General features: G+C 39.2%; 1 protein-coding gene across 6 annotated transcripts in view; it reads right to left on the bottom strand.

Moving 5' to 3' along the window:
* Positions 1 to 22,989, bottom strand: part of herpud2 (HERPUD family member 2) — a 78,399-nt gene that overhangs the window by 18,804 nt on the left and 36,606 nt on the right. For 5 of the 6 annotated variants that reach the window (XR_011352164.1, XR_011352165.1, XM_069921007.1 and 2 more), the window contains exons 2-6: positions 18,312 to 18,389; positions 17,873 to 17,983; positions 16,148 to 16,323; positions 14,972 to 15,097; positions 11,949 to 12,272 (exon numbers count right to left, since the gene is read on the bottom strand). Coding sequence is in view for 4 of the 6 variants with exons in the window: in XM_069921007.1 (XP_069777108.1) it covers positions 11,949 to 12,272; positions 14,972 to 15,097; positions 16,148 to 16,323; positions 17,873 to 17,983; positions 18,312 to 18,389 (815 nt within the window). In the remaining 2 variants the exon portion in view is untranslated. The remainder of the gene's footprint in view (positions 1 to 11,948; positions 12,273 to 14,971; positions 15,098 to 16,147; positions 16,324 to 17,872; positions 17,984 to 18,311; positions 18,390 to 22,989) is intronic. The other variant, XM_069921009.1, reaches the window with a different exon arrangement.

Here is a 22,989-nt window from a genome sequence, read left to right as displayed (position 1 = left end):
TCGTCTCCAACAAAAGGAGCGGGAGGCAGGGTCCGCCGCGCACGGAGCGAGGGGGAAGGCATCGCCAACGAGACGTTCGGTCCGGCGTCGCCGCTGAAGCGCAGACCCAGCGAGGAGGGTCCCCAACTCCAGCCGCGTCTGTGTGTCCGGGAGCCGGGCGGGCTGAGTGCGGCGCTCCGATCCCTGGGATTCGGGACTCTGAGATCCCTCCACACCTCCGGCGTCTTCATTTTCACCTTCAGTGTGCATGCGCTATACTGGCGTGGCGGCCAGCGGGCCAACTCTAATATATATTTAATATGATCTTGCGGGCCAAATATAATTATATCGCGGGCCAAATCTGGCCCGCGGGCCAGAGTTTGACATGTGTGGTCTACAACATTGGAAGAAGAACAAAAGGTAGATTATAGATGGAGGTTAAATACAACTTTGTTGAAGGGAATTTTGTGATTATATGAAGCAACAGAATTTTTTAAAGATATTAATAAAGATTAGGTTGCGAGCAAGTTTATATTATGGGATTCTATTAAGGCATATTTGAGAGGTCAAATAATAAGTTATACTTCAAAAATAAAGAAAGAATATGAAAGAAGTAATTCAATTAGGTAAAGAGATAATAAATTGGAGAAGGAAATTCAAGTACATAAAGATGAGAAGAGAAAATAGTTAGAGTTGAAAAAATTAAGACAATGCTGTACAGACTTTTAGAGTGGAGAGAGACATAATGAGATTACAAAAATATTATGAGTTGGGTGAAAGGGTTCAAAGTTTTAGCATGGCAATTAAAAATGGAACAAATGTTTAGAACAATAATTACAACTAAGAAATCATCAGGATAACAAAATGTAGGAAATAAATGATAATTTTAAAGAATTTTATGCTAAACTATCATTCAGAATCTATGAAAGATAATAAGAGATGAGGGGCGTGGCAAGATGGCGTAGAGTCTCGACGTGCAATCTCAACCTCTCTGGCCAGACTTTTAAATATCCATTTTTTAACCCTTTGTTTTCAAGTTTAAACTTTTTAAATTTTAGTTTAAAGTATTAAGGAATTATTATGGCCACTAATGGTAAAAAGACCTCAAGTTCATAAGAAGTTACATTTTCGAAGTGCTGAAGATTTGGGGCCTAGATGACTTGATATAGCCCCAGACTCAATTTCTTCATTGTCTAAACCTCAAAGATGGCCTGTGGGGGGCTGAAATGAAGGATGGCGCTGGAATTACCTGTTCTCTGGAAGAAGGTGCGTGTTCCCAAGAAGTAGAAAGCCTTTCGATTTCAATGGAGGAAGCATGCAGGAAGATGACTCCATTGTTGGAAATGTATCAGGTAGCATTACAATCTGAATAAATCGTTTTTCTTCGTGAATTGATGAAAAAACGAGATACGGGGGGAGACCAGCGGCGATCCCCTGAAGAAGTCAGGGTGCCATCGCTGGGAGTCCAGACCCCCAGTAAAACTTTTAAAATGCCTTCTGTTGAGTTGCAGCAGGAGCTGCAGTTACCTTGTTCTGCCACTATGTCAGAGAGAGCAGAGCTGAGCTTTACTGACTTATAGTGTATGCAATTGAATGCAATTATTCAAGCTGTTACAAAACCTTTGTTGACATCTCAAATGAATGAAATGGTTCATATGAATACTGGTATAAGTTCAGAACTAAATATGGTTAAGATACGTGTGGATGCATCTTATGAAGAATTTTAAAAATTTCAGACTGCTTTTTTGGACTGTAAACAACAAGCGACTTCTAACACAGAAAAAGTGTTGAAGGTGGAAAAATCAGTCATAGAATTAGGAGAACGTGAGAATGAACTAGAAAGAAAAAATAGATTATTTGGAGAATCAAAGCAGAAGGAATAATGTGAAAATTGTTGGTTTGCCAGAAGGTATAGAAGGACAAGATCTTCTTCGCTTCTTTAAAGACTGGATTCCGCAAATATTAGGGCAAGAATTTTTCTCTGGGGGATTGGCACTGGAAAGAGCCCATAGAGCTTTAAGAAGAACAACCTCAGCTGGTCAACCACCGAGACCTGTAATAATTCGATGTTTGAGTTATTTGGATAGAGAAGCAATACTTCGACTTGCAGTACAAAATGCGAGACAACGACAAACCCCATTATTGATTCAGAATAGCAGAGTCTTTTTTTATCCTGATCTGAGTCAAGAGGTCATTCAATGTTGACGTCGATTCAATCTAGTTAAAGAAGTTTTGTGGCGTAAAGGTTATAAGTCTACTTTTCGTTACCCTGTAGTGTTGAAGGTGTTTTATGGAGACGATCAATTTCTGTTTTTTGAGACTGATCGTGAAGCAATGATTTTTGCCAAATCATTGCCAGATACAAGAGGACAGAGATTTATCTCCTAAAGAAAAATCTGGTTGCTCTGGAAACGGAAGAAATGGGAAAAACAGGAATGGAAAGAGTCTACCTCCTTCCGAAATGGGATCTTCGAGATTGGAATCTTCTGGATGAAAAGAAGAATTCTCTTCTTCTATTTTTTCTTTTGTTATTATGATATTTTGATGTTATTGACTGTTTATCTGGGGAGGGAGAGATCTACACTAAGTTCTTTACTAGTCATCAGCCACTGGTGGGTGACCCACACCCAATTTTTGTTTAGGGGATTACTACCTTCTGGAAGTTTTTGGGGGAGGGGGGGATTTTCTTTTTTTAAAATTTTTAATTTGTGATTTTTTTTATTGGAGGGCCTATATACTTTGATTTGAGTTTTTATATAAAGATATTATTGGTATTTAGTAATAATAGTAGATATGTCAAAGTTGAAGTTTGCTACTTTTAATGTTCGAGGATTAAATAGTCTGATTAAACATAAGTGAGTCTTGGCGTACATTAAGAAAATAAAAATTTATATTGCCTTTTTACAAGAAACACATTTGAATGTGAAGGAAAGCGTGAAATTAAAAAGGGACTGGATTGGGCATGTATATTCTTCTTCATTTAATTCTAGAGCTAAAGGTGTAGCAATTTTGATACATAAAAATTTATCTTTTGAACTACAATCAATGGAGGAAAAGGCAGGATGTATTCTTAAATTGAATTGTAAGATTTTTAGTGAATTTTGGACTTTACTTAATATTTATGCTCCAAATGCAGATGATGAAGTATTTATTTCGAATGCATTTTTATGTTTGGGTCAGGCTAATGATAATATTTTAGTTGGTGGTGATTTTAATTGTGTTTTGGAACCTTTATTAGATAAATCTCTGAAGAAAGTTTAAAAATCCAAGATGGCAATTCAGGTCCAAGCGTTGATGAAAGATCTTAATTTAGTAGATATTTGGAGTCGTCTTAATCCGACAGAGAAAGATATTTCCTTTTATTCATCTAGACATGAATCGTTTTCAAGGATTGACTTCTTTTTAGTATCAGCACATTTACAAAGGAAAATACAATAAGCAGAATATAAAAGTAGGGTGATTTCAGATCATTCTCTGTTATATTTTACATATACTTCTGAGAAAATTCAAATAGCTTATCGTTGGAGATTTAATACAATGTTGTTAAAAAATATATTTATTGATATTTTGAAAAAACAAATTAATATTTTTTTTAAAGACAATTCTAATTCTGTTCAAAGTACGTTTGCATTATGGGATGCTATAAAAGTCTATTTGAGAGGACAAATAATTAGTTATACTTCTAAAATAAAAAAGAATCGATTAAATCAGAGTCTTGAATTAGAGAAACAGATCGATGAGTTAGAAAAGGAATTTCAGAAAGATGCTACAGAAGATCAGAAAATAGAATTATCTAGGCTGAAATTCAAATATAATACTTTGCAATTTTATCAATTTGAATGTGTGATTAATAGGACTAAACAATGGTATTACGAATGGGGAGAGAAAGCACATAAGGTATTGGCGTGGCAATTAAAGAAAGAACAGATAGAGGACTATTAATGCTGTTAGACGGAATTCTCTTATTACTTATAAACCTCGTGATATTAATGACGAGTTTTATAAAAAGTTATATACATCTGAAGGAAAATAGGAAACTGGATCGATTGATTTTTTAAAAATCACAGTTGAATTTACTGATATTAGAGGATGGAGATATACAGGAGTTAGAAGAACCATTTACTGATTTGGAAATTAAAATGGTTATGCTGGAAATGCTGAACAGTAAATCGCCTGGTGATGTTGAATTTTCGGTTGAATTTTATAAAAATTTTTATTATGATTTATCTACAGTGTTTGGGGATGTATTACGTCAAGTTGGAGAACATTATGAATTACCCGAGTTTTGTTCTAGTGCTTTAATTACAATAATTCCTAAAAAGATAGAGATCCTTTGAAAGTATCTTCATATAGACCAATTTCATTGATAAATGTAGATTATAAAATAATAGCTAAAATATTAGCAAATAGATTGGCTAAATTTTTACCAAAGTTGATTCATATTGATCAAACAGGTTTTATAAAAATCTTCGCTAGGATTCTCCTAAATAGAATAATACCTAGTGTCGCCGAGAATGTTCTCCCAGAATCACAGTGCGGCTTTCGCGCAAACAGAGGAACTACTGACATGGTCTTTGCCCTCAGACAGATCCAAGAGAAGTGCAGAGAACAAAACAAAGGACTCTACATCACCTTTGTTGACCTCTCCAAAGCCTTCGACACCGTGAGCAGGAAAGGGCTTTGGCAAATACTAGAGCGCCTCGAATGCCCCCCAAAGTTCGTCAACATGGTTATCCAACTGCACGAAAACCAACAAGGTCGGGTCAGATACAGCAATGAGCTCTCTGAACCCTTCTCAATTAACAATGGCGTGAAGCAAGGCTGCGTTTTCGCACCAACCCTCTTTTCAATCTTCTTCAGCATGATGCTGAACCAAGCCATGAAAGGCCTCAACAATGAAGACGCAGTTTACATCCGGTACTGCACGGATGGCAGTCTCTTCAATCTGAGGCGCCTACAAGCTCACACCAAGACACAAGAGTAACTTGTCCGTGAACTACTCTTTGCAGACGATGCCGCTTTAGTTGCCCATTCAGAGCCAACTCTTCAGCGCTTGACGTCCTGTTTTGCGGAAACTGCCAAAATATTTGGTCTGGAAGTCAGCCTGAAGAAAACTGAGGTCCGCCATCAGCCAGCTCCCCACCATGACTACCAGCCCCCCCACATCTCCATCGGGCATACAAAACTCAAAACAGTCAACCAGTTTACCTATCTCGGCTGCACCATTTCATCGGATGCAAGGATCGACAACGAGATAGACAACAGACTCGCCAAGGCAAATAGCGCCTTTGGAAGACTACACAATAGAGTCTGGAAAAACAACCAACTGAAAAACCTCACAAAGATTAGCGTATACAGAGACGTTGTCATACCCACACTCCTGTTCGGCTCCGAATCATGGGTCCTCTACCGGCATCACCTACTGCTCCTAGAACGCTTCCACCAGCGTTGTCTCCGCTCCATCCTCAACATTCATTGGAGCGACTTCATCCCTAACATCGAAGTACTCGAGATGGCAGAGGCCGACAGCATCGAATCCACGCTGCTGAAGATCCAACTGCGCTGGGTATGTCACGTCTCCAGAATGGAGGACCATCACCTTCCCAAGATCGTGTTATATGGCGAGCTCTCCACTGGCCACTGTGACAGAGGTGCACCAAAGAAGAGGTACAAGGACTGCCTAAAGAAATCTCTTGGTGCCTGCCACATTGACCACCGCCAGTGGGCTGATATCGCCTCAAACTGTGCATCTTGGCGCCTCACAGTTCGGTGGGCAGCAACCTCCTTTGAAGAAGACCGCAGAGCCCACCTCACTGACAAAAGACAAAGGAGGAAAAACCCAACACCCAACCCCAACCAACCAATTTTCCCCTGCAACCACTGCAACCATGTCTGCCTGTCCCGCATCGGACTTGTCAGCCACAAACGAGCCTGCAGCTAACGTGGACATTTACCCCTCCTTAAATCTTCATCTGCGAAGCCAAGCCAAAGAGAGAAGAGATTTGCATTAGCAATTGAGCCATTGGCAGAAGTAATTAGAACTGACAATGAAATTAAAGGATTTGAATTAGGTAATAATAAACATAAAATTAGTTTATTTGGTGATGATGTTATAGTATATTTAACGAGACCAGAAATATCTTTCAATAAGTTGCATGAGAGATTAAAAGAATATGGGTTAGTATCAGGTAATAAAGTTAATGTTGATAAAAATGAAGTGATGCCCATGGTGGATATGGATTACTCTCAATGTAAAAGATTGACAACATTTAAATGGCAAAATGAAGCAATCAAATATTTATGAATTAAAATTAATAGAAATATAAATAATTTGTTTTAAGTTAAATTATTTGCCATTGTTAAAAAAAGTTGAAAGAGGATTTGAAAAGATGGACTTACCAATAACGTTAATGGGATGAGTGAATTGTATTAAAATGAATATTTTTCAAAGACTACAATATTTGTTTCAATCATTGCCCATTCATGTACCAGAATCATTTTTTAGAAGTTTGAATAAAATAGTATGCGAGCTTCTTTGGCAAGATTCCGAGAATTGGCTTAGAAAAATTAATGGGGAAATTTGATCAAGGTGGAGTAAGACGACCAAATTTTGAGAATTATTTTAAAGCAGCTCAACTGAAATTTTTGTCCTCCTGTTATCGAAGGGGTGAAAAACTAGCTTGGGGTCAATAGAAATGAATAAAATTGGTGAAACTGTTCCAGAGCAAATTTTGTATAAATGGAATACTGAGTTGTTTAAAGGAACTAAAAATTTATCAGCATTAAAGCATATATTTAAAAATATGGAACAGAATTCATATTGAGAGGGGAATTAAAAATTATCAATTACTAAACATGTTGTTTAAAAAACTTCCTTTTACTTTGAATAATACTTTATTTGACAATTGGAAGAGTAATAGAGTAATACAGCGAATAAAAGATTGTTTTTTTAGGATAAAAAAAAAGATCAATTAAAAGTTAAATATAATATACATAATACAATTTTTGCATATTATCAATTAAAAATGTATTTAAAAAGAGACTGGGAGCAGATTTGAGACTCCCTAAACAAAGACAATTTGAAGATATAATAACGGATACATCTATTGTTAAGAAATTTATTGCTAAATCATATATATAAAATTAAAAGAAACTACAAAGAAAAAAAAATAATATAAATCAAAAATGCAATGGGTGAAAGATTTAAATATACAAATTCAGGAGGAGATTAGTTCAAAATTATGTCAAGAAAGTGTTATGAATACAGTAAATGTTAGATATCAAATGGTTCAATATAGTTTTCTTTATCAATTATATTACACTCCATATAAGTTAAATTGACTTAATTCTAATTAACTCAAATAAGTGTTTTTGATGTATGAAAGAAATAGAGATTTTTTTTGCCTTCCGTATGGTCTTATGAAAAAGTGGAAAGGTTTTGGAATGAACTGAATTTATTATTAGGACAAGTTATGAAGATAACGATACTAAAGGATCCAAGAATAATTTTACTTGGGGATATTTATGAAAAAGGATACAAAATTGATATTGGATAAATATCAAGAATTTTTTTTAAGTATTGCAATAGCAACTGCAAAGAAATGTATAGTGATATCATAGAAAGATAAGGAATGTTATTAAGTAGATGGTATAGTGAGATATAAAATTGTATACCTTTGTAAAAAATTATGTATAGTTTAAAGAATAGAGTTGAACATTTTTATAGTATTTGGAAATACATGGAATTTATGAATAATTTTCAGTCCACCTCTTCTACCTTATCCACTCCTCTAAATCAGAAATTTTAATAACAATTAACAATTGTATATGCTAGCATTATTGTATGTTAAATGGTAGACATTTTCTTCTTTTCTTTTTCTTACTTTTGGTGGGAGGGAGGTTGGGGAGAAAAAATACAGAAGTATTATTTGATTAATGTTTTATTCATTGTTTCTTTTTCCTGTAATGATACAAATAATTAAATAAAACTTTTAAGAAAAGGTGGGGATCTGGGGCCTGCTGATGCCAACTGCCATGCTTGTTCCAGGGAAACAAAAGGGTGAGCCGTCATTAATGGCTACGGCAGCTAGCCACTGTGAAAGCTTCCTATAAGTCTGGGACAGATACTCTTGAGTGCAGATTCCTGACAGACACGGGAGCATAAATCTTCGTCCTTTCCCTCCCACCTCCCCGAGCCACAATATTCAAACCAGAAAGGCCGAACCAGAGCTCATGGCAGCCAACAGCAGCATCATCAGCACCTACAGCAGGCCGACTATCCCCATGCAATTTGGTTCCAGCTGCTTCACATGGCCATGGTATCACAACCATTGCTGGGTGCAGACTTCCTCCGTGCGCACTGCTTGCTTGTAGATCTGAAGGGACAATAGCTGGTCAATGCAAAGACATTCCAGAATTTCTCCCTCAGTGAGGCCAAATTGCCGGCTCTGCACCTGGACTCTGTCACGTATTCAGACAACGAGTTTGCCAGGGTGTTGTCAGAGTTTCCATCCATCATCATGCTGCAGTTTTCCACATCAGCCCCAAACATGGGGTGATGCACCACATTCCCACACAGGGACACCCCCCTGCACACCCGGGCCCACAGGCTACCACCAAATAAGCTCCGACTCGGGAGGGAGGAGTTTAACAAAATGGAGGAGATGGGAATTGTACAGCATTCTGACAGCCCATGGACCTCCTCACTCCATGTGGTGCCCAAATCTATGAGAGGATGGAGGCTGTATGGTGATTACAGAAGCCACCTATGATAGATATCCAGTCCTGCACATCCAGGACTTCACGGCCACCTGCACAGTGCACACATCTTTTCAAAAACTGACCTGGTTCAAGGGTACCATCAAGTTCCTGTCCATCCGGATGATATTCAAAAGATGGTCGTCATTACCCTGTTCAGCCTGTTCAAATTCTTAGGATGCCGTTCAGCCTTAAAAATGCAGCACAGACCTTCCAGCACCTCATGGATGCAATAGAGTGGGATCTGGTCTTTCTGTTCATTTACTTAGATGACATTTTGGTAGCCAGCTACTGCTGCCAGGAACATCTGGCACATCTGGACCTGCTCTACCACCGTCTTCAGTGACTATGCCTGGTGATCAACCTTGTCAAGTGGCAGTTTGGCCTACCCATCACTGATTTCTTGGGACGAAGCTGCTCCTCTGCCGGTAAAAATGGAAGCCATTCATCAATTTACCAGGCCCAACAGTCAAAGGCCTGCAGGAATTTGTCAGGATGGTTAACTTTTATCGCTGGTTCATTCCCTCAGTTGCCCAGATCATGTGCTCCCTTTTTGGCTTAATGTCCAGCAATGCCAAAGAAGTTGCCTGGACTGAGAAGACTACTTTCAACCAGGCCAAGGATGCTCAAGCCGACGCCACGCTCCTGGTCCACCCTGACTGAGTAGATGTCCCCAGGGGCCTCACTTTAGGTTGTCTCTGAAGTGGCAGTTGGTGGCATGCTTGAACAGCGAATCAAAGGCCAGTGGAAACCACTTGCTTTCTTTAGCTGGCACCTGCGACCCCCAGAGATCAAGTATACTGCGTTTGACAGAGAGTTGCTGGCCTTGTACATTGCCATCCAGCACTTCAGGTATTTCCTGGAAGGAAGGGGGTCACGATCTTCACAGATCACAAGTCCCTCACCTTTATGCTTGTCAAAGTGTCCAACCCGTGGCCAGCCCACCAGCGGCGCCACCTGTCATACTCTTTCGAATTCACCACCACGATCAAGCACATTTCTGGGAAGAACAACATTGTGTTCGACGTGCTGTCATGGACATCCATCCAGTCGATACAAGCTCTGCCTGGATTATGCAGCGCTAGCAGAGGCGCAACAGGTGGACAGCGAAATACCAGCATACCGAACTGCAGTCACTGACTCTACCATGAGGACATACACACTGGACCCAGAGGTAGCAAGCACCTTTCCAACACTGGGCAACCTCAGCCCACCCTTCCATCTGGGCAACCATCCAGCTGATCACAGAATGGTTTGTGTGGCACGGCCTATGCAAACAAGTTGTGCTCTGGACCAGGACATGCACACACTGCCATTTTGGAGGTCTGGCAGAGGCATGCAAGGGCACCACTGCAACCTTTCCAGCCAACACACAAGAGATTCGAGCATGTACATGTGGACATCGTTGGCCCATTGCATGTCTCGAATGGAGCAAGGTACCTATTTACAATGGTGGACAGGTTCATGAGGTGGCCGGAAGCAGTCCCAATCGCCAACATGACTGTGGAGACACGCCAGGATTCTGATCTCAACCTAGGTGGCACGATTTGGACTCCCTGCCCACATCATTTCAGACAGGGGTGCAGTTCACCTCAACCCTATGGTCTGCACTGGCAAAGCTCTTCAGAACTCAGCTCCGCCAGATGACTGCATAATCCAAAATCAAATGGCCTGATGAAATGTTTCCACAGGCACCTGAAATCAGTCCTGATGCCACACCTCCAGGGACCAGATGGTAGATGAACTTCCCTGGGTGCTACTGGGGCATCCGCACAGCACCCATGGAAGACCTTGGGAGCGTCATTGGCTGAGCTAGTTTATTGCTCCTTGGTCACAGTGCCCAGCAAATTTGTGCCTGAACCCCATGGCCAAGAGGACACACTTTCGGAGAGAAACTTGGGAAACTGGCCCCAGTTCTGACATCCCACCACGGAGCACAATGACCTGCAGCAGATTAAGTTTTCGTTTACCAAGGAGCGCAAAGACCACCCCTGCAGTGGCCGTATGAAGGACCCTTCAAGGTGGAGCACCATAATGGGACAACCTTTGTTCTGGATGTTGGTGGCCAGAAGGACACTTTTACCATTGACCATCTCAAACCAACACACCTGGATATTGAACAACCAGTGTGGCGCCACCCACACTAGGAGACAAGGCCAGCCATATAAAATGGACAGTGTACAGGTTACGGTTTCTGCGCCTCCTTTCACTGGTTCTGGTGGCTCACCCATGTGGCAAGCAAACCAGCTCCAGCAGTTGTGGGTGAGTTCACAGCCAGCGGCATTCACAGGGACTCTCAGTGCAGGGCAAAGCCTCGGCCTGGAAGCCAACATCACTTCCGCTGCGCAGGGCAAGGGTCACTGGGAAAAGCACGGGCCTCTTAAGCGTGTGGTTTTGAATTAGTATATCAGTTAAACAAGCTCGCTTGACTCAGCGTGTTTCTTTTGGTTGCAGTGTCTTGACGGCCACAATACATTAAATTCTCACCAATGGTAAGAGATAATGTAGAAAAGATCGATAAATACTCAACTCTAGTGGGTGCAAAATAAAAGTGACATTTCAATAATGTGTACAGGTCTATTTGTAGTCCCACAGTGGTTAATGGTGTTGCGCTAATCACTACGCTAACCACAGATTGATGGGGATCCTTTACGACGTTGGTGGCCTTCTTGAAGGCCATGCCTCACATGGATGTTTGCAATGGTTGGGAGCTCAGTGCCTGTGACTATTTCTGCAGCCTTCTGCATTGACGGGCACTTGAGTTTCCAAACCAGTCAGTATACTTCCCATAATACACCTGCAGAAGTTTGACAGAGTATTGATGAGATAACAAATTCCCTCACAAAGGAGAGGCATTGTCTGCCTTCTTCAGTTGCCTCAACAGGTTTGCTCCATCTGATATATGGACTTCAAGGTATGAACCCTCACCATCCTATTAATGAAGATAAACAAGACGAGAAGAGATAGAAGTTTGGCCATTCAACCCATCGAGTCTTCTCTGCGATCAAATCATGGCTGATGCATTCTTCCTTTTAACTTCATTCTCCTGCCTTCTCCCCATAACCTTTAACACCCTTACTAACCCATAATCCATCAACCTAATCTTTAAAACTACCCAATGGATTGACCTCCATAGATACACCTTCCTCTGGCTGAAAAAATTTTGATGCACATGTACAATGTATAAACTCATTATGATCATTAATACTTACAAATAAACTAGCAGAATGGCACCCATCACCATCACAAAACTACTGAAGGAGGAGTAGAACAAGACGATACTCAGCAGGATGCCTGCTCGGGAGACTGTGTACAACCAGTCCAGCCAGTCGTGGTTCAAGTCCTCTTCATTCAGCACAGGACCTCCCTGGGCATTCATCTGAATGTTCTGGTTCAATGGCCTGTTCTCTGGGGCGGCCGGGATAGGAGCAGCTGGGACATCGTCTGGCTGATGAGGTTCTGGGTTCACAGGCTCAGAGACTGCTGAGCCAGAGGGCTGAGGACTGGCTGGACCAGAAAGCCTGGCTGCTGCTTGGCTAGGGAGGAATGGGGAAAAATAGCAGAGGTGAAATAAATGTTGTGTGGTAACCTTGCACCAGACAATCGGACCCAACCCTTCTCCACCTTTTGGCCCAGAACCCAAGTTCATTAACTATCAATTCCACACAGCAAAAAACACAGGAATTTGGAAGGCGGATCTAGCGACGTGGGTGGGGAATAAGACTGAATGATCATATTTTAGCTGAACGGGTAGATTGTTATGGTAAGTATCTTGTACCTCTAAACTGGAGCAAAGTGTCAGATAAGGAATTAAATTATTTAAAATAACTATAAATAATCTTTGAATGAAGGTTTAACCCCAGTGAAGATACAAAGGACTCCAGTACATGGGAGTTTGTGGATACTCCATCTCAGACTGTCACTGAACAGAAGTGCAAGTTGGAGACATTCCCACATAAATAATGGGGGATTCTTTTGACAGGATTATCCAGAGAACACTCATACTTCAGAATAAAACCGAGGTTTGGGTCAGGGAGAGTGTGACAGGATAAAATGCAAGTTGAGGGGATCCTGCAGAGAGTAGCTAATAGGGAAAGACAGGAAGCTGCACAGATGGCGCACAGGAGAAAACAGATGTTGGTATATTGAGCAAAAAATCCACTGGAAGATGTTGAGGCAGCATAAGTGGAGGCAGAGGGAGGGTTGACATTTGGACAGAAATCTTGCAACAGGATTGGTCAATAGTTGTAGAAGAGCTGGCAAAAAAATCTGCTGGAAGAACTCAGAGGGTCATCATCATCAGTGGATGAAGAACTGTTGACATATGAAAACTCTTGACAAAGGGCTTTGACCAAAAATATTGACCATTCTTTCTCTTCCACTGATGTTGCTCAACCCTACAGAGTGTGCTTTGCTCCGAATGTACCAGTACAGCCAGACGTAACAGCATTCTCTGGTTCACAGTACATACAAACTATACAGATAGAACCTAAGTACATGTCTTATATACACATATTAAAAATAAATATTATTAATAAATAGTAGAGTCACAGGGAGTTGTTTTAGCAGTTCAGCAATCTCACTGTCTGTGGGAAGAAGCTGTTCCTCAGCCCAGTAGACCTGGCTTTAATACTTCTGCAACTCTTTCCTGACAGGAACAGCTGGAAGATGTTGTCTGCAGGATGGTAGGGGTCCTTATAGATTTTGGGAGTTCTCTTAACACAACAATCCCAGTAAATTCCATTGATATGGGGGGGAAAGGAGACCCCAGTGATCCTTTCTGCCACTTTTATGGTCCTACAGACTCCAAAGCTGATCAAAAGCTTAGAAGCTCTCTTATGCTGACACCAATAAAGCAACTGAACATACCAGAGTACTCACAGACACCTGTGAAACTAGGTGTCCCAACCATTATGGTGCCCTGAAATGAGGGGACTATGTATAAAAAGTGCTGTAAATGCTACATGGCCAAACCAAAATGTACATAAATAATCTTGCGTAATATCTAGAATGTGCACTTTAATTATAAGGGAATTATTTGATTACAAATTTAAAAAATGTGAAGCATAGGTGTAAATAAAGGAAAAAAAGTATCTTTGTCACTGTATATTGCAGGATGGGTCCTTAAAATTGGTTCAAGAGGCATATGGGAGTATTTTCCTTTATTTGCTAATGCATCAAGTCCAAGAGTAGGGAGATTATGGTTGAACTGCTTGATATTGTGTATAGATCTAGGATATATTTGATTGCACTGGATTTTTAAAAGGATGTTGCCAGGTCTGGAAAATTGTATCAATGAGGAAAGACTGGAGAAACTAGGGTTGTATTGACAAGGTCAAGGTGGAAGGACCTATTATCTTAGCACATTTTTGTTGGTATAAGGACAAATTTAAAGTAATTGGTTGGAAGATTAGAATGGAGATGAGAAAACAAAGAAAAAGTCCCCCCCATTCAGAAGGCAGTGGAATTTGGAGCTCACTGTCTGAAAGTGTGGAAGGCAGAAACTCTCATTGTTGAGCAATACACAGATGTTTAGCTGAAGAGCTGGAGTATAGATTAAGTGCGGGTCAGGTTGGTTAGATAGATCTTGACTGACGGACACAAATGATCCAATTCTATGACTGTATGAATTGTCTGTGTAATTGCAGGCTTTTTCCAGCCTGTGCCTCTATGGAGCCAGACGTGCAGAAAGATGGATAAATCTTTCAATAGGTTTAAAAAAAAGAAAAAAAAAGGCTTGCTATGTTAAATTTCCAAAACATTTAGAATGGGTAAACAGTGCAAAGCATATTAAAATTGATTTCAAATTATAATTAGGGCTCAGGCACAAAACTTCCTGTAGGAACTTCAGTTCTCTCACACAACCTCACCCCCCCATCCCCAAAGATTAGAAGGCAATTTTACCAAGTCAAATAAAAATAACCAGATATAATCACACATGCTAATTGCAAAAAATACAAATAAAAACCATCTTTGCCCCATTACTTAGCAGTGGCTGTTGAGGAAAGGTATAAACTTCAATGGAGAGGAGTGGTTTGTGCATTAGTCCTGTCAATGGCTGAAATGTTCCCCCTACCCTGAGTGTTGGTTTCACTCAGGAACACTAATGAGAAATGGTAGGACTCAAGTATCATTATCGATCTGTTGAGTAATTTCATTTTCCTGACAATACGACAAAATAATTCTCTGCAGAACTTTTATTTTCTCTTTCAGGTCACAGTAACAGAATACTTACTACTGCAAATAGTACTGTCGGGCATACATCTGCTGCCACCAGAGAACGTGCTGTGGACTGTACATGGTATACACTGGAAAGCCCACTTGAATCACTGGTTGCATTGGAACCTGGCCAACTCCATGCCTAAAAGGAATCAACACCACCATTTAGCAGAGGAAGAGACAATATAGAAACAAACAAACATCAAATATGAGCAAGTCCTTCATTTAGAGAGGAATGACAACATAGCATTCTGATATTAGCTGTATTTTGTAACTTTGGAATGGATAAACCCACTTAGCTTTCCGTGCTTAATCTTGAAATCTATTCAAAAATAACAGAACCATCACTAGTCATGGAATTTTAGAACATTTTGTCGATAACTTTCAATATTCCAATCCCAATCTGATGATGTACAGCAACCATAGAGCACCCTGTGATTTGCCCTCAGCATTGTTCAATTTTCTCCTCCTCTCAGACCAGCCAGTCAAATCTCAGTTAATCTTTTGCCAAGCCAAACCCCAATTCCCAATCTTTCCATAGCCTTGGCCCAAAGATATTACATGGAATGCACACATCACTTTACCAAGGTTAAGGTCACCAACATCTGCAATGTCTCAAAGTGGGCCTGAAACATAAAATATCCCAAGAGCTAGACGGACAGATATCAATTAAAAGAGGTAGGAAATAATCCAACAAAAAAGGTCAGGACATGGGAATGAGGGGGGGCATAAGAATTTTAAAGCATTAGTGAATGCAAGGCCCATCTGATCAAGCTATGGCAATGCCAAATACATATATAGGTGTGAACCATGGCATTTTACTTTGATGTTTAAGCTGTGGTATTAGCCAGAAAATACACTGAACTACTCAAAATTAGCAGGGATGAGAAAGTACACACTTTTCTGTGGTTCTTTGGTTCTTTGGCTGGGTATAATCAATGTTTTTAAGATATAGAAGATGTAAACCTTAACATGAGATCAAACTGGAATAGAGATGATGAACAGTTTGTTACAGCAAGAAGATTTATGTCTCAATTATCATTACTTGGACACAGACTAGCTGATCATCAGTTTGGCATTCCCTCAGATCACCATAGAATCCCATCACTACATCTACTTCACCCGTTCAACAAAACACTGCATCACCTCCAATGCACTCTTCTAAATCAGCTTGTTTTGACAAGAAACCTACCCTTGGATCACGTGTTGGACTCTTTGGCTCTGAGGATGGTTTAAAGGAACCTGAGAAAAGCTACGATGTCGGAGACCAGTTGAGTTGGAAGCTGGGAATCCAGTCATGGATTCTTGACTTGAAGAAGGTGAGGGAGTTGTCGTACTTGAATTGTCAGAACTCTGAAGAGAGAAAACCTGTAAATACGTCTATTGAGTGAGGAGAAAGCCAAAAAAAACCAAGAGTAATTATCCCGTCTAGTCACATGCACACTGCCCATTAATGGTTAAAGGACAGAAAGAATAAAAATTTCTCTTCACTCATATGCTGCCAGAATCCAAATTTCCTTATTATTTCAGAATATGTATGATGAGAAAATGTATAGCTCAATATGTACATCTCCTCATAAACTGAGATGACTAACTAAAAAATGCCAGACTCCCAGCAGCAACATTTGGTGGGCCCAAAGAGGAAGACCCTGTATTTGGCAAAATGCTGGAGACGAGACATCTTCAACAATTAAGACGAGTCAGTCAATATTACTAGTAACATTCAAGGAGTTTTACCCTTGCTGTTTCTTCAGATTGGATGGCAGGGGATTGACCACTGCCTCTTCATTTATCCCAATGGATAACTTACAATAAAAACTCTAGCCTGCAGGTTCTAATCCCCTGCTGACTATCATGACTAGATCCTCTCACCATCTGCATCAGTCAGCTTATCTTGATGTTCACCCATTGATGGTCCTCTCACCCTGGCACTTTTTTGCAAGCTAAAAGATAATTTTCAAACAACTTGTTTTTAATGACAACATCTATCCTGAAGCATCAACTTCCCAGAGGTTGTCTGATCTGACAATTGTCACCAGTTTCTGCAGTATTCTGTTTTCTCATATCAGTTATGAAACACACAAATTAGCTTTTTAGCCTCCCCTGCCAATCAAATACTCATCAATATTAACCCACTCTCCAGCGTGACCGAAAGTGATATGTCAGTCTAGATGTTACTTAAATATTTGAGTCTCTGCCTCTATTACCCTGAGGCAGGGTGTTCCAGATTCCAACTATCCTCTAGGTGACAACTTCTTCCCTAAATCCCCTATCCTTTTCCCTAAACCTACATCGTTTATTTCAAAAGCTCCTCCCATCTATGCCCCTCAATTTTGTACAAGTAGATCAGGTCACCTCTCAGCCTTCTCTGCTTCTAGGAATTCAGCATTTGTAATCTCTTCCAACAACTGAGAGGCCCTCAATCCCAGGCAATACCCTGGTGAATCTACTCTGCAATTCCTCCAGGGCAATTATTCTTCCTATAGCATGGTGCCAGCATTGTACACAATAGTCCAGCTGTAGCCAACAAAGACATCATGAAGTTACACCATAATCTCCCTGCTCTTTCATTCTACCTAATGAAGACAAGTATCTATATGCTTTTTCCACCACCTTATATGGTGCAGTAACCAGGGACTTTTGGATTTGTACATTGCTCCTATTCCTCAATACTCCCAAGGCCATACTAATTATTTTAGCCTCATCCAAAATCACCTCACACTTATGAAGATTAAATATTTGCATTACTGCTGTGACTTACTATTTCAGATAAATTAAATTCCATCTTGATTAAAATCACATGTATTTACTTTTTGGAACCAGAGGATTGCACTACCAAAGCATGAAACAGATAACAAATTTAGCACCAGGAACTGAGCCAAAGGTGAAGCTGTACTGATGACTGAAGTTACATTACCATTGCGCTAGTGCTGGCTGCAGTCGTTGCATTGCTTCTTTTGGAGGATTTGGGTGATCGTGAAGGAGTCCTTGAAGAGCAGACTAGATGAACCATGTGGTACTCATCTTGCTGTATTACATGCATGGGTGGAAAGGGGAGGGTGGTGGAAAGACAAAAGAAACATAAACAATGTTACAAGACATTTGGTTGTTAGATCTGATAACTAAGCCACTGGGCAGAATGGAGCCAATTGAATCCTGCCCCTTGTTTCCAGTGCCTTGCATATACTTGGAAATACTATGCATGAAACATACGAGTTATCGTAAAGTGCCAGCACAAGAATGACTGCAGACAAACCAACTTTGACTTCTGTTTTATTTCCATCTGGTGACTATTAATCACATTTATAGAATATAAACCAGCCTCAAGGCCATCACAGGGAGAGGTTTAAAGTTACCTTTCTGAAAACATCCTTCAGCTGCAAGTGATCAGGGAGAAGTTTGCCAGAATATATAAGTCTCTGATCTTTGGTGGACTGTAGAGAGAACAGAAAGATGAATTCATTACTGATGACTATCAACCACAAATCCTGAGAAAGACATGCTTTTCTGCAAAATTTTCCCTGTTCTTGTTCTCAAACAATAAATTACTTAAAGTATAGTCACTTCAGCAATTCAAGCAAAATTGGCACCCAATTTGGGTCACGGTGGAGATACATGGTTCGAAAATACTGAGAATGTCTCCTCTGAGCACAAGATCCATCACTTCTCCCATTAAAATCTGCAACCTCAACAAGGTCACATTGGCTCAATTAACAATCTGCTCAAATCCCTGGGATGACTTGAATATACAATTCCAAATAACATCAACTTTTATCACCCATCTTCATTTTCTCAAAAAGGAACACTACTTTCTGGTGTCATATTTACAAGGAAGATATGAAATGGTCCTAATCACCTTTTCCTTGTGGTGATAGATTATTCTCTGGGAAACCATAGTGCAAAATCTTTACACAGCAATCAGAAATAAACAGCAGACCAATGTTAACGAGTGATAATCCACTTTCCAGCTCGTAGCCATAGATTTGAAACTTGTGTCACATCATGAATGTTTCTGCCTTTTTGGCCCTTCCAGCTTGTGATTTACAACAAAGCTCTATTGCTCTCTAACCCTACATGTTGCCCCATTTCCATCCACCTAATTTGTGACCTCTGCACTAAGTGTCTTCTTGATAGACCAATTATGATTTACACAACTCCACCAATCCTCCACAGCCTCCCTTAAACACAACCACAGGATATCCTTAAAACTATGAATTTTCCAGTCCCATCAAAATCCTTCTAAAAGTTCTCTGCACCTATTCTCATGTTATTGCCCTTCCTGTCGTGTGGTGTTCAGAGCTGTACAGTATTCTGTATTCCAGCTATGGCCCAATTAGTGTATAATGTAATTCAGGCACAACCTTTTTGCTCAAATGTCATTTGTATTCCAAATGCTTCACCAGCCCCCTCACCCCTTCAGGGATTTGAAGACAGGCACTCTTCCAACATTCTATGTGAAATTACCTTGTTTGTTTGGATTGTCAAAGTGCACAAATGCAGTTCTCAAACCAAATTTTGTTTCTTACTTGCTGTTCACCTAACTGCCTGCAATCCCATAGCCAATTTTGGAGTTATCTGCAGTCTTTATTCATGGTCTTGACATCTATCATAAAAAGAAATGGCACTACAGGACCAAACACTATGCTCAAATTCCAAGAACAGTCAGTCAGTATTACCCTTGGCTTTCTAGTAGTGTCAGTCGGGAGCTACCTGCCACTTTTCCTCAAATGCCACTAAGACACAATGCTCAATAAATCCAGGTTTCCAAATCAATAATGTGCCACAGGACACTCACCAATAGATTATCCTGTATCTTTTTTAAAAACTTTTCATCAGTGGTACTATGTGAACAGATGATAAGAGTGAAGTGAAACAATTGTCAAAACCTCCAATAGTTCATTCCCTGACTTTCACAACCCCATTATTGCTTTATTTGCTATCCTGTCTAATTCACTCATTTTAAATTTAAATTGGACATACAGCACTGTAACAGGCCAATTCAGCCCTACGAGTCTGTGCCACCCAAATTATACCCCATTAACCTACATCTTGATATGCTTTTTTTTAAAATAATTTTTTATTTTTCATATCGTGAACCATATCAACCAAAATATATACAAACGTTTCTCATTAAATATACACAGTGGCACTTTCTCCCTCTTTTCCCCCTCCCTCCTTCCCACCCCCTCCAAAACCAATAAATATTCAACATATGCAATACAATAAAACTATTAAACAATGTCATCACACAATGAAAAATAAACAAGAAAAATGTGTCATCTACTTTTACACACTGGATCAAGTAGTTTGTCTTCTTATCATTTTAGGGGGCGGAGGTCCAAGGCAAGCCCTCTCTGTTATGTTCCATGTATGGTTCCCAAATTTGTTCAAATAATGTGACTATTTTTTAAAATTATATGTTATTTTTTCCAATGGAATAATTTATTCATTTCCATGTACTATTGCTGTATTCTCATGCTCTCTTCCATTTTCCAAGTTGACATTATACATTTTTTTGCTACTGCTAAGGCTATCATAATAAATCATTTTTGCACTTTATCCAATTTGAGGCCTAATTTCTTACTTCTTATATTACTTAGAAGAAAGATCTCTGGAATTTTTGGTATATTATATTTTGTGATTTTATTTAATACTTGATTTAGATCTTCTAAAAACATTTTCACATGCCCAAATTGCATGTACTGTTGTTCCCATTTCCTTCGTACAGCGAAAACATCTATCTGATAATGTTGGATCCCATTTTTTTGTAACTTTTGGGGCGTGATAAATAACCTGTGTAACCAATTATACTGTATCATGCGTAACCTTGTGTTTATTATATTCTTCATAGTTCCAGAAAATAACATTTCCCATGTTTCATTTTTTATCTTTATGTTTAAATCCTTTTCCCACTTTTGTTTGGGTTTATAGCTTATTTCATCCTTTTCCTCATCTTGCAGCTTAATGTACATGTTCGTTATAAATCTTTTAATTACCATTATGTCTGTACTCACATATTCAAAGCTGCTTCCTTCTGGTAATCTCAGTCTGTTTCCCAATTTATCCTTTAAATAAGCTTTCAGTTGATGATATGCAAACATTGTACCATAAGTTATCCCATATTTGTACTTCAACTGTTCAAATGTTAATAAATTATTTCCCAAAAAACAATTTTCTATTCTTTTAATTCCTTTTCTCTCCCATTCTCTAAAGGAAAGGTTATTTATTGTAAAAGGGATTAGCGGATTTTGCGTCAATAGTAATTTTGGTATTTGGTAATTCATTTTTTTCCTTTCTCAGTGAATCTTCTTCCATATATTGAGTAAATGATGCAGTACTGGTGAGCTTTTATATTTTATCAGCTTTTCATCCCACTTATAAAGTATATGTTCTGGTACCTTCTCCCCTATTTTATCTAGTTCTATCTTAGTCCAGTCTGGTTTTTCCCTTGTCTGGTAAAAATCTGATAAATACCTTAATTGTGCTGCTCTATAATAATTTTTAAAGTTTGGTAACAGCAAACCACCTTGGTTGTACCTCTCTGTTAATTTATCTAACACTATCATTGGTTTTCCCCCCTTTCCACAAGAATTTCCTTAATATTCTCTTTAGTTTATTAAAGAATTTCTCTGTTAAGAGAATTGGTAACGATTGAAATAAGTATTGTATCCTTGGGAAGACATTCATTTTAATGCAATTTACCTTCCCCATCAACGTTAGCGGTAATTCTTTCCAATGTTCTAAGTCTTCCTGCAATTTCTTTATTAGTGGCTGATAATTTAATTTGTACAGGTGGCTAAAGTTATTATCTAACCTAATACCTAGGTATCAGATTGCTTGTGCTTGCCATTTAAATGGTGATTCTTTTTAAAATTCTGTATAATCCGCATTACTCATTGGCATCACTTCACTTTTATTTGCGTTGATCTTGTACCCTGATATTTTGCCATACTCCTTCAATTTCTTATGTAAATCTTTTATTGATATTTCTGGTTCTGTTAAGCATACTATGATGTCATCTGCAAATAAACTGATTTTATATTTGAAATACTTTACCCCATGTAGTGGGGTAAGGATAATTTACTGCACTATGGTCTCCCAGTTGGAGACTGCCTTAACCATACATTATTGTCACCATTAATGCTATGGGAATTGTTGTGACTACTTGGTCAAGTATTTTAACATGTCATGAAATTCATGAACTAAAGGCAAGTTAAGAGATGGAAAGAAATAATTGAATGAAGATTTACCGGGACCAAGCCTGAAGAGGGCGCACAAAATCAGTAAACCGGTGCGGACTCGAAAGGCCAACATGGCCTGTTTCTGCTCCGTAAATGGTTATATGGTTATATTCCTTCTCCTTTATTTTTATCCCTTTTATTTTATTTTCTGTTCTATCAGTTCTGCCAATGGTTCTACTGCTAAAGCAAACAGTGAGGGGGGATAATGGACATCCCTGTCTAGTTGACCTACTTAATTTAAATTGGTTCAACACATATCCATTTACGTAATGGTCCATTATATAATGGATTAATCCAATTAATATATTTTTTTGGTAGATTGAACCTCTGTGATACTTTGAATAAATAATTCCATTCTACTCAGTCAAAGGCTTTTTCTGCATCTGAAGCAACAACCACTGTTGACTTCTTCTTTCCTTGAACTGCATGAATTAGATTAATAAATTTACAGACATTATCCGCTGTTTGTCTTTTCTGAATAAATCCAGTTTGATCATGTTTTACTATTTTTGGTACACAATCGGCCAATCTGTTTGCTAATAATTTCACTATTATCTTATAATCTGTATTAAGTAGAGATATTGGTCTATATGATGCTGGTGTTAGTGGATCCTTCCCAGTCTTTGGTATTACTATAATTATTGCTGTCTTACATGAATCTGGCAAGTTTTGTGTTTCTTCTAACTGGTTCATTACGTCCAGGAGAGGAGGAATTAATAACTCTTTAAATGTTTTATAGAATTCTATTGGGAATCCATCCTCTCCAGGCATTTTATTGTTCAGCAGCTTTTTT

The sequence above is a fragment of the Narcine bancroftii genome, chromosome 2 (assembly GCF_036971445.1).
Source record: "Narcine bancroftii isolate sNarBan1 chromosome 2, sNarBan1.hap1, whole genome shotgun sequence".
NCBI lineage: Eukaryota > Metazoa > Chordata > Chondrichthyes > Torpediniformes > Narcinidae > Narcine > Narcine bancroftii.
Note: the sequence above shows the minus strand (reverse complement) of the source record. Positions and strands in the feature narration are given on the sequence as shown.